General features: G+C 38.1%; 1 protein-coding gene across 2 annotated transcripts in view; it reads left to right on the forward strand.

The window, feature by feature from the left end:
* LOC126473509 (NADPH-dependent diflavin oxidoreductase 1) overlaps window positions 1-13,026 on the forward strand; it is a 74,383-nt gene that overhangs the window by 20,703 nt on the left and 40,654 nt on the right. Inside the window, exons 3-5 of one of the 2 annotated variants that reach the window (XM_050100606.1) lie at window positions 3,800-4,051; window positions 4,299-4,449; window positions 5,540-5,776. In XM_050100606.1, coding sequence (XP_049956563.1) covers window positions 3,800-4,051; window positions 4,299-4,449; window positions 5,540-5,776 — 640 coding nt within the window. The remainder of the gene's footprint in view (window positions 1-3,799; window positions 4,052-4,298; window positions 4,450-5,539; window positions 5,777-13,026) is intronic. The other variant, XM_050100607.1, reaches the window with a different exon arrangement.

The following is a 13,026-nucleotide window of genomic DNA, read 5'->3' on the forward strand; positions in this document are numbered from 1 at the left end:
CACTTAAAAATGGAGTGTGTCTGAAACTAGTAGTGTGAATGAAGTAATTTAAAACACAGCCTGGTGGTATCATCTCACTTTTCAAATTTCTTGAGGCTATGGGGTCCCACTCTGAAGAAAATAAAGAATATTAACTTATGAAACACAAAATGGGGAGAAAAGCCTTCCAATGTCAGAGTGAGAAAAGTGGACAGAAGCATGTCATCAAAAGTAATTAACGGCAGATGAGAAGCCCAATGAAGATACTTTTCATTCATTCTTCTTTTATGTGTGACTGCATAACTGTATATACAGTGAATTTGTGCCAGATTTAAGTGATGGATGGTGGGCTGTTGATTAGGTGCGATGGTAGACCAGAAAAACTACACAACCGAACCTCTTGTGAGTATGATGACTGTTGAACCCTTCCTGAGGGCCCCCACGTGCAGCTGCACTCCACCACCACAAACCACATGCAATTGCAGGCAGTACATTAATAATCAGTGTAACTGCCAGACTGTTGAATGCAAGCTTAAATTGTGTTGAGAAGGTGCTGGATGCCAGTTTGTGGGAGGAGTTCCCTGCCTGTTGCTCTTGTCTGCCGTTTGCAGATGATGCTGGAGTTGTCGTCCGGTGGTGTCCCATATTTGCTCAGTAGGAGACTGATCTGTTGATTGAGCAGGCGAAGGCGATGTGTCGACACACTGGGTAGAGCATGTCAGGTTACAACAGCGGTATGTAGAGTGCGTTATCCTGTTGGGGAAAAAAAGCCTGCAATGCTGTTCATGATTTGCAGCACAACAGGTCGAATCACCAGATTGACATACAAATTTGCAGTGAGGGTGTGTGAGATAACCACAAGAGTGCTACTGCTGTCATACAAAATGGCACCCCAGACCATAACCCCAGACCTAGATCCAGTGTGTGTGTAACAGACAGACAGGTTGGTTGCCGCAGGCTCTCAACTGGCCTCCTCCTAACCAACACACAACTATCATTGGCACAAGGGCAGAACTAGCTCTCATCAGAAGACACAACTGACCTCCACTCTGCCCTCTAGTGAGCTCTTGCTTGACACCACTGAAGTTGCAAATGTCAATGGTGTTGGGTCAGTGGAATCCACAGTACAGGGTGTCTGGCTCGAAGCTGTCCTTGAAGTAACCGATTTGTAACAGACCATTGTGTCACTGTGGTGCCGATTGCTGCTGCAGATGCGTTATGATGCACCAGAGCACATGATGAACACCATGGGCATCACTCTCCTTAGCTTCCCTCCCCGTAGTGCCACAAGGGCATCCGAAGCCTGGTCATTTTGTGACCATACATTCTCATGACCACCCCTGCCTGCAGTCATGTACAGTGGCTACATTCCTGCCAGGTCTTTCTGCAGTATTGCAGAAGCAGCATCCAGGTTCTCATAACTCTATTACATGACCTCATTCAAACTCAATGAGATGTTGATAATGGCTTCTTAGTCACCTTAAAGGCATTCGTGACTAATATCAGCTCATCACATCAAGTCTCAAAGGTAACTAATGCTGACGATCATTACATTGTCTATTCAAAGCAAACCTGATTTGTGTCCTCATAATGGCCCTACTAGTGCCACTCCCGTGCATCTGGTGCAAAATTTGAACAGACATTATCTTTCAAACTCAGAAACATGCCTACCAACTTACGTTTAGGTCACACGACTCTTTCTTGGTGTTCCTGCCCCCCGCCCCCCCTCCCCTCCTCCGTGTATTTGGTTTTGTGTTTGGTCAGATTCAATAGCACTCATTTGGCAGCCACTGTCCAGAACAATTAGTGCTTTGACAAACTGTGCAACAAGAGTCATATCATAAGTGAAGAATGGTGTTGAACTATGTAATTATAAACCAATAGTTCTTTGAAGTCACCATTGCTGATGGGCAGTTGTCCAGTTCACCATTCAATAAAGACATTTTTCTCACTTAAAAAAAGCCAATACATTTTTCACAGCTGGCAAGTACAAGGCCATACACTACACAAGAGGTAATGAATTAGTCAGTGCTACATTCCTGATACCCAAACACTTTACAGAAGCCTAAACTCACAACCAATGTAGAAGAAACATTCCATTTGCGGAATATTAATTGACTTCCCCTCCACCCCTCCCCTCGCGTGTGTGCTTCCGCGCACCCAACACACACACACACACACACAAAAAATCACTTTTTTATGATACATTCATAACTGGTTCCGTGTTAAGAGGCCATCCTCAGGTGCTAAGGGCTGCATTCGATCAACAAGTGTTCATGCGTTGTGACCTAAAACATGAACACCTGTCCATCGAATGCTGCCCTATCATTTCAAGATAGCCTTTGAATGCAGAAACTGGTTTTGATTGTATCATAAAAAAGTGATTGTGTCAAAAAATATGATAAAACTTTTGGCAGATATCTTTTAAAAAAAATAAGACCCTTCAACATTAATGCAGAGAGGTACATTTCACCTAAATATGGACACATCAGTTTTAACCTCCCCTAATCTGGTAGATCCTCAAACCATCAGTGTGGTGAACTAAAAAATTACACAGTAAGTGGCAAATGTATAATCTGTGCAGAAGTCGGGAAAAATGCAGAGAGACGTGCAATCGTAAATCTCCACCAACATCTAATCAAAATGTGGATCGCACAGAAAATTCTACAGCACTGGACCACAGGAATAATCCATCCATTATTTAAAACAGAAGGTAAAACCAACCCAGATAATTACAGAGGAATAATCCTTCTGGACTGTACATACAAAATTTTTCCTATGTAATTTATTATTATATAAGCAAGTATATAAAAATACAAACATTTTGTGATTTAGGTCTGTCAGATCTTTATGGCCTTTGCTTCAGTATTTTGCTTCACTTCAATCTGTAGGATTTGCCCTTATTTAGAAGCTTCAGTGCATTCGCAGAAAAAAAAAATATTTTCCTTCAATACTAAAGCTGTAACTGCTGTTTTAGCTTTGAATACAGTTAATGTGAAGAGGAATTTTCGTGGACATACTAGGTAGAAAATGATTTTCATCAAATCGCTGCTGCATGCTTTGTCAGTTATTGTTTCTACAAGAAGTGCATTTACTTTTAGTATTTGGCAAGGAATTTGTTGCATAAAGCCGCTATTAATCAAGTGCCACTCTCAGATTCACAAACGGCTTTACTCTCAAGCAAAGGAAATACTTGTTAAAAACTGTTGTTTTCCAGATGTAATTAAAAACTGATCCTTTCACATAATTCATCATGTAATCATTTAAAGATAATTTTCCTATCCCTGCATCTGAAGAATACCATCATTGGCTTGCCATATAACCCACTGGGTTTTGGCTTCACTATTTTGCACTTATTTCGATAATGTTAAGCAATATGTATCATGACTCATTAGTTTGATTGACCCCAGTCCCCTCTTCAGTAATTCAGTATTTATGTTCTTATACCCCTACTAATCTCTGTGTCTTGTAATCTCTATTCAGAACAGATAGAACCATATTGGAGGTGGTCCCTGTACACCCCGTCAAAAAAAGATCATTGTGGATGGTGTGGATGCACTCGTGTAGTTGTCCAGCACTGAATTAGTGGATGAATTGCTGCTCTGCAACCCATTATTTAACTACCATTACCTGGAAAGCCAGTGCAATATAAGATGGGACTGTGATCACATGAGAACAGGATTCTTCCATTCACAAAGTTGTGAGATAACTGTAGTGCTCTCTCTCATGCACAGCAGCCATCCCTAATTTAGTTGCTTCTCAGTGTATAGTCACACATTTCTGGAAGTGTTTCTTGTACATATTGCTTCTTTCTCACCAGATTTGCTGTTTTGGGCTTAGGTGATTCTTCATATGCCAAATTCAATTTTGCTGCAAAGAAACTTTATCGACGTTTGCTACAACTTGGCGGAAAGAATATAGTGAATCTTGGACTTGCAGATGATCAACATGACTTGGGTGTGGATGCTGTAGTGGATCCATGGCTAAAAGACTTGTGGGCCAAGTTGCTCTCTTTGTTTCCATTACCCCAAGGTGCAGAACCATTGGACAGAAGCCATGTATATGCACCAAGGTAACTATGATAGAAAACATTGCATTTAATTCTTATTGTGTGTTTAGCAGTTTATAACAGTTACATTTTGCATAATATAAGATGGCTTTTGTTAATTTGACACAGCTGCTTATTGGAAAAAGTTAGTTGTTTCGTTGCTACTTGAGCTTTCATAGGTCTGTGAGTCCTGAAATTTTAATTTTTCTTGAAGGAGACAGTGATGCTTCTAATTAACTAAGAAGAAATGTGTTTCATTAATGTCTTTCAGATGGACTGTGACATGTGTAACATCACAGCATTTACATAAGGGACTGATGACAATGATACAGGGCACAGAAGATCCATTCATCATAAAGGAAAATTTGATCAAAGCTTCTGTTATTGAAAACCACAGAACAACATCTGAATCACACTTTCAGGTTAGTTTAGTTTTTTAAAAAATGGTATTCTTCACTTGTTTCTTTGTGATATAAAGAAAAAAAGGAAGTGATAATTTTTATTGAGGCTTCATGAAAGATTATGCAGTTTCCTGAAATGTGAAATTAAGCTGCCAAGTGGGTCACATTTAACTTGATAAGATGCTGGAACGAGGTCATTATTTTTGCCTATGCATGTAGATGCAGAGAGTGATGTACCTTATTTATAGGCACATCCGTGAGAATATTCAGTAGATGCACAGAATGTTGTGGTGCACCTAACCAGTTTGTTGGATTTCAGCCATTAGATGGAAACCACATGTTTCTCATAGAGAAGGGCTGGTGCTTATCTACAAACTTAGCAACTGTAGATTTTTGTTTTGGATCTGGTCAAACATACTTTGTGTACTCAATTATGGCAGACACAAATAAATTTTGGGGCTGGCTCAGTTGAGGGCAGAGAAAGAGAAATGTGTTTGTAAGAGCTAGTTAATTTCATTTGCTGATGCTCTAGTGACACAGAGAGCATGGAAAAGTTAACGAAGCTGTCCACTCATGTTGTGTCAAAGATCAGACTATAGCTTCAATAAATACTTAATGTTCTACTTTGGTTTATATTTACATTTGACTGACACTTTGAAGTGCAATTTTTTCTTTCTGATAAATAAAATCTTACTTGAGCTTTTGTGATGCACGTCATAGGAGTGGTCGCTCTGGGTGGGGGTGGGGGAACCAGCTGTGTTGATTTCAGAGGGTGTGTTAAATGTGTGCATAAGCATCCTCATACTCTGAAATAATTTATTAACATTTTACTGTGAAAATTTGTAGACTGGTGCTTACACATAGAATCCATGTGGCTATTACGAGACTTTAAGGTGAGATTTGTTGTATTGCATATGCTCTGCTGATATCAGATATTATGTCTATGTTGCTTACATTTGTGTGTTATGTATTAAAACTAATTTAACAATTTTAATTCAAATTATTTGCAATTTTAAGAGCTCATAGATAATTGTTTGTTAATTTTGACTTTTCTCTCTCTCTTTTTTTTTTTTTTTTTTTTTTTTTTTTTTTTTTTTTTTATGTGTAACAGGATGTGAGACTGCTGCGTCTTTCAACATCGATGCTTACATATAACCCAGGTGATGTTTTAATGGTAACTCCACATAACTCTGCAGAAAATGTAAAGAAATTCTTTGAATTACTACCGCAGTTTGATCCAGATTCTATTGTATCGGTAACAGAAAAGAGTCCTGATGTTCCAGTTCCGATTCCGCTGAGGAAACCATTCAGCATGAAGAAGTGTGTTGAACAGTTTCTGGACCTCAGTGTAAGATTATTTACTTACTTTTAGAAGTTCAATAATTTACAGTTAAGAGTGTTAAAAACCACTGCATGTCACTAATGTGATTGGGGTAATATATTCTATCAATTTTCAGGATATGTCAATTAGATATTTCTAGAGAAAGTTTTGTTGACAGTGAAACATTTGAGTTTATATTTTGAACTCCCGTACAGATTAAAATTGTGAGGGCAAATCATAAACTGTGCGTAGATAGTGGAATATCATTACCTGCAAAAGGCAAGGTGCTGGGTCAAATACTAATTTCATTTTAAAATGTCTGAAAACTTAAAAATAGTGCACACTCTGTTTCAGAGTAAGAGAAGACATTATATTTGCTTCTGACAGGAAAAAAGTATATCTGTGTTATCCCATGGAATAAGCTCCAGTCATTTGGTAGCTCAATTATTTCCACATAAACTGATGCTAAGAAAATTTCAAAAGTAAGAATCAGACAGAAAATGTTATTAGAATTGATGCAAACAGTCAGTTATTAACAGTTGTGAGAACTCACCAGCAACATTGCACATGATGACATAAAATATACAAATATATTACAGATCCTTAACTGAGAAAATCCTAATATGCAAAATAACTGCTGAATGAAGAGAGAGACAGTTCCGTGATGCAGAAATGTGCACTTACTGGGGTTCAGCTAGTTGGTGAAAGTTTGAAACATATGACATAATAGTAGTTGTTTGAAATAGTTCATTGTCTCTGGGTAACTGAAACTTTTAAATATGTTAAGAATGAAGTGCATTATTTTCAGGTGTTGAAAATTAAAGTTCATTCATTCCATATGTAACAATGTGTAGAATGTCTCACATCATTGGCTGTAGTACTACTAAGAGAGAATGCTCAATCATTACTGTAATGCACCATACAATTTACGCAGTAATAATGTGGAAATTCCGTAATAAAGGAATTATGCTTGAACTGCACTACTCTCTCTTCTGGAGGTACTGATTTACTGTCATCCATGTGTAACAAACTCAGTTTAACTAAATAACTAGGTGCCATTCAGTGTGACACACAGTAGTTTTATGATGTTACAATCCTGAGAAACTTTAACTCCTGAATTGTTCTTGGAACCTCTATACATTGTGAAGACCCAGCAAATTACATATTGATGCTCCTTTTATCTTCCATGGAGCACGAATTGTACATGACATTGTTGGAATGAGATGTCCAAAGCAGTCTTTTGGCTTGCCTTCCATTTGTATGATATGACAGTCACTGTCTCTATAAAGGTCAGGAAATTTTTGAATGAGGAGACACCTATCTACAAAGTCCCAAGTGTTCAGCAGGATCGAGACATGCCTGGCACAGCAAATGATGCGATGATAGTCTCACCCAAGATGATGCCCTTCCTTTTCATCTGTTCCCACACAAGAAACATGTGGTGGTAAACGTGTTATTGTCTTGAGAGGCATCATTACCATTCAGGACACTAGCATGACATTGTGAACGCACTGTTGCATATCACTAGTACTATGCGAGGTCTGTTCAAGAAATTCCAGAACATTCATAATTTCATGCCAGTGGTGTGTTGGAGCAGTTGACAACTGTGTATACGCCCGTGTTTAATGTGTAACTGCCAGAAATTTCATTGTTGTACGCCTGTTAGTTAATGTTCAGTGCACAGTTTGCAAATTTTGAGATGGCAGAGTTAGAGGAGCAATGTGTCTGCATTTAATTTTGCATAAAACTGAAGAAAACTTTTACAGACACACACCAAATGATGCAGGAAGCCTACATTGATGGGTGCTTAAGTCATACTCAGTGTTCACAAGATTGAAAAATGACCAGGCAGAAGTTAAAGATGACCCTCCTTCAAGATGCACTTTGACATATACTGACAAGGCCCATGTCAAGAATATCAATAAAGTTGTGCAGGCCAATTGAAGACTGACTGTCAGAGAGATAGCAGAAGAATGTAACATTTCAGTTGGTCATGTTATGAAATGAAATGCTGTGAGAAGGAAACAGCCTGAAATGTGGTGAGACAATTCACGGCTCTTGCATCTTGATAATTGACCCACACATTCATCCTCGTTGGTGTGTGACTATTCCTCAAAAAATGAAATCACTATGCTGTGTCATCCACCATACTCTCCAGACCTGGCCCCTGTGGACTTTTTTTTATTTCCAAAGTTGAAAACCCCATTTGAAAGGATGAAGACTTGCAACGATAGACGAGATAAAAGAAAATTTGCAGGCGGCGCTTCACACGATTGAGCAGAAGGCACATAAAGACACCTTCTGGCAGTGGAAACGGCATTGGGAGCAGTGTATAAATTGTGGCGGAGAGTATTTCAAAGGAGACCATACACAATAAGTAAAAGGTAAGCATAGAAAAATGTTGTGGACAAAGTTCTGGAATTTTTTGTGATGTGTCGACAGAAGTGCCGACACAGTGTGATTTGAGGGGGCCGCAATGCACGCTATAAACACACGAAGGATGGCGTGAGGTCTGAAACAGGATACGTAATGAATGCTATAAAGAAAAGTACGTAGCTTTTGGAATACTTAACTTTAATCCATCCTTGTTGTACATTGCTATTGACGATACAAATGAGACTCTTTAGATACAAGCTATGTAAGGCTAATGGCGCCTTGCTAGGTCGTAGCCATTGACTTAGCTGAAGGCTATTCTAACTATCTGCTCTGCAAATGAGCGAGGCTTCGTCAGTGTGGATCGCCAGCTACGTCGTCCGTACAACTGGGGCGAGTGCTATCCCGTATCTCGAGACCTGCCTTGTGGTGGCGCTCGGTCTGCGATCACACAGTGGCGACACGCGGGTCCGACATGTACTAATGGACCGCGGCCGATTTAAAACTACCACCTAGCAAGTGTGGTGTCTGGCGGTGACACCACATTTTGAACAGACCTTGTATAACATGTGCACAGGTACCAGCCTGTACAGTGGACACTGCACTGCACTGAGGAATCTTTAGCCCCATGCAGCATGCTTAATTATTTCTGTGAATGGAGTAATTGTAAGAGAAAGAAAATTCACTTGAGAAAATTATAAAACTACAGTGAGACAGTGTGGCTGCTCAATGGGTGGAAATTAAGTACTGCAAATAGACAAGCATAAAAGTGTTATAAATCCATCCTATCTATTAGAACTGTTAGTTTCTTCCGTAGAGAGAAAAAAAGGGATAGGTTGGAGAAGATTAGAAAGGAGGAGCTGGCCTTTCACACCACTTGCTGAGATGGCCTCATATGTTACAAGCACAAGAAAAGATAAAAACAAGGGTGGAACATGTTTAGTCAACTTCACAAGTGGAGTCCATCTCAGCCTGTATCTGACTAAACTGCTGCAAGGGTTACTGTCAGCTTTATTGACCATGGAATTGAAATTCCTCAACAGAAATCTCACTCTGAAGGCAATCTTCCTTTATACTAAATAGTTACTTTTGGAATAAGTACGGAGGGGAATACATTTCTCACAACCGACAAATTTATTAATTGGGTAACCAGGTTTAACAAAGCCTTTTCCAATTGTCCAATTATGTACTTGCTATTCAAAGTCTGATTAATGACAACCCAATTCTTCTGTGTGTTACGCCTCAGAGAAGCTCTTCATTCTTGGCAAGCTCGGTATCGCAGACCTTCCTACAGGAAAAGCTCAGTAATGTGATGCACTGTGCTGCAACTGCCAGGACACACATTTCTGATGATGTAAGCACGTCAGGTGGCAGTCGGGTGTCCTTCATGACATCCTGGAGCACCTTGAACATAAAAGAATTCGCAAACCAAATGCAAAGTACTATTAAATACATAACTAATTAATTTTAACAATATTTCATGTCACTGAGCACGTTATCAGTTAGTTAAAATGTCAAGGGTACAGTCATTCTACCTATTCATCTTACAATTATAAAATAATTCTGTTCCCTTACCCTCCCTTCACTTTGTAACCATCCGCATCCTATCCCATTTTCCTCTCTGAGGAAGGAAGTAACAGTTCTAAAGCTTGGATTGTGTTTTTTAATTATTGCCAGACCTGGAATTTTTCTTTCTGTACTAAAATAGTACTGGACAGCCATTGTATCTTCCAGAATGGTGTAAAACTGTTCGCTTGGTGTGCTTGCTACACCAGGTTACTTTTTTCTGCTGCTGATTGTGTATGAGATGTGAGTGATGCTGTGTGTGGCACATTGTCAGCAAGTTTTTATAGTTAGTTGATTAATATGGTACTGCTTGCCAATAGCTCTGCAGTACTGTGCTTCTCACTCTGTTCCATTTCATGAACTCAGTACACGAATTCATGTTTGTGCTGTCAGTTTTGACTACCCTCAGCTACACATTACTATTTCTGTTATTGCACACTAGCATAGTTACAGAATGATGTGTTGTGAATGTAATGTGACTGACTGGCTGGAATGTCAGATGAATATTTATTTCATTTCATGTCCTGTAGATCCTGGTAGCGAGTGAATCGCAAGGATATGGAACGTGTGAGATTCTACGTAATTCAAATATAACTTGTCTAAATACAATAAAAAGATACAATGTAAATAAAAATCAACTAAACAACAGCACAATCAATCAACGGAAAATTGTGTTTCACATGTTAAGGATGAGTAATGTATTTGTGATAGGAATGTATCAGATTGTACACAGTTGAAATATATCTTACATAAATAAAAGATACAATGTAAATAAGATATCAGCTAAACAGTAGCACATTCAGTTAACAGAACATTTTTGTTTCACATGTTAAGGATGTGTAATATATACAGCAGTAAAGATAAACTAAATATTCCAAAGCAAATACAGAAATACTAATAAATAAATTTCATATGCCTGTGATAGTACTCAGAATAAAATTAATTATAATAAGTTTACAACATTTACTAATTTAGTGATTATACACATTTTCTTTCACATATTCATCAACTGTATAAAAAGATTTCTCTATCAGGTACTCCTTGAGATTTTGTTTGAATGCTGGCAATCTTTTGTGAAGGCATTTGATGTGTAGCGGGAGAGCATTAAACAGCTTAATGCTGGAGTACTAAGCTCCTTTTTGGACCATAGTGAGGCTTTTCAGTTCAATGTGCAGACTGTTATTGGTTCTTGTGTTATAGTCATGAAATTGGATGTTATCTATGTAGATAGAAGGGTTTTTACAGACAAAGGCAACAAGGAAAAGATATAGCGTGAGGAGGTGGTAAGGATCCTCATCTTTCGAAACAAGCACCTGCAAGTGTGCCTGTGATGGACACTACTCATTGTTCTAATGCTTTTTTTTTTTTTTTTTTTTTTTTTTTTTTTGCTTTTTTTTTGCAGTGAAAATTTTCTTTGCGAGAGGTTGGTTCCCCCAGAATATAATAGCATATGACATTAATTAATGAAAATAGCCAAAGTCCGAAGCCTTAATGGTGTCTACTTCAACCACTGAGGCAATAACCCGTAGTGATAATATTGCTGAGCTAAGTGTTTTATAACGGTAAAGAATGTGTGTTGACCAGTTACATTTGCTGTCTATATAAGCACCCAGGAATTTTGTAACCACAGCTTTTTGTATTTCTTGATGTCTGCACTTAATGTTAATTTCTTCCAAATTTCTTTGTGGACTATGGGAATATCATATAAAGGGTTTTATCTGTATTGAGTGAAAGATCATTTGAAGAAAACCAGTTTACAATATCATTGAAAACTTTATTCGTAGTTTGTTCAAGAGTGTTGTCTGTAAAATCGTCTGTTAGAATTGTAGTGTCATCTGCTAAAAGAGCGAATTTACTGTTTGTATCAGAACAAAGTGGGAGATCATTAATGAAGATGAGAAATAGCAGGGGATCCAAAACAGATCCTTGTGGCACATGACAACTTATTGAGCCCCACTCAGATGAGGCAGGTTCTCTGGATGAGCCATTCAGCATCACAGTCTGCTTTTGGTCCTTTAGGTATGATTGGAGCCACGAACCAATGCTACTACCCAAACCATAATATTCTGCCTTTTTCAAAAGGATTAGATGGTTTACACAATCAAGGGCTTTTGAGAGGTCACAAAAAATACCTACTGGAGACTTTTTTTGTTCATGGCTTCCAGAACTTGTCTGGAGAAACAGAATATTGCTTGTTCTGTAGAAAGACCAGCACAAAATCCAAACTGACTCTTGTTTAGGATATTGTGGAAGCTAAGATGATTGACAATCAACCTGTGCATGAGTTTTTCAAGAAGTTTTGAAAAGATGGAGGGAGATTGGGCGATAGTTTGTAACATTGTTTTTCTCACCTTTTTTAAAGAGTCGTATCACTACAGCTAGTTTTATCCTGTTGGGGACTATTCCTTCTAGCAGAGATGTATTGAATATGTTGCATAAGACTGAACTTATATATTTATAGCAATATTTCACTATTTTACAGGAAATATTGTCCACACCAACAGACATTTTATTTTTTAATGAGGTAATAATTCTTTCAATCTCTTTTACTGTAACATGAAGTAAGGATAATTGTGGGGGTCTGTTACTGATATCTTTCTGTCGGAGAGCCAGTGACTCGTCCACAGAACCTTTACAGACTGTTTTATCTGCTGCTGACGAAAAGTGCCCGCTGAAGATTTCTGCAACCATTTCTGGTTTCTTTACAATATTCGTACTTTGTTTAATTTCAATAGGTGTCCTGTGCCCCCCCCCCCCCCTCCCCTGCTCTTTATTACATTCCATATTGTTTTTATTTTGTCGTCAGGCTTATCAATTTCAGACTTAATGCACATATTTTTTGACTTATTTATTACCTTCTTTAGGATGCTACAGTAAAGAGTGTAGCGCTGACATTTCTTTGGATCTTTACAAGTTGTGCAGGATGTTTTTATTCCTGCAGTGATCCATGACTTATTGACAGTGCTTACGTGACTGTTTCTAATTGCTTGTTTTGGGAAATGTGGCTTCAAAGGTGACATAAATTCATTCAGAAATGTACTAGTGTTAATCCAGCTATCACTTAATGTGGTATATTCTTGTGAAACACATATACATTATTTTACCTATTATTGGAAATTTCCTTATAAGCTTTCAATATAGCATCAAAATGTTTTTAATGTTTATTGTACGACTGTTTCAATAAACTTTTAATCTATTAGGATTGAAAATAACGTACAATTTTGCTTGTGTCAAAAAGCTGAAAAATGATATTTTGTGGCTTGCACATTAGAGTACCTGTTATAACTATAAACCTTGTGTTATATATGCAGATTTATTTAACAAAGAGTTGGTCTTTT

This window comes from Schistocerca serialis, chromosome 4 (assembly GCF_023864345.2).
Source record: "Schistocerca serialis cubense isolate TAMUIC-IGC-003099 chromosome 4, iqSchSeri2.2, whole genome shotgun sequence".
Classification (NCBI taxonomy): Eukaryota; Metazoa; Arthropoda; class Insecta; order Orthoptera; family Acrididae; genus Schistocerca; species Schistocerca serialis.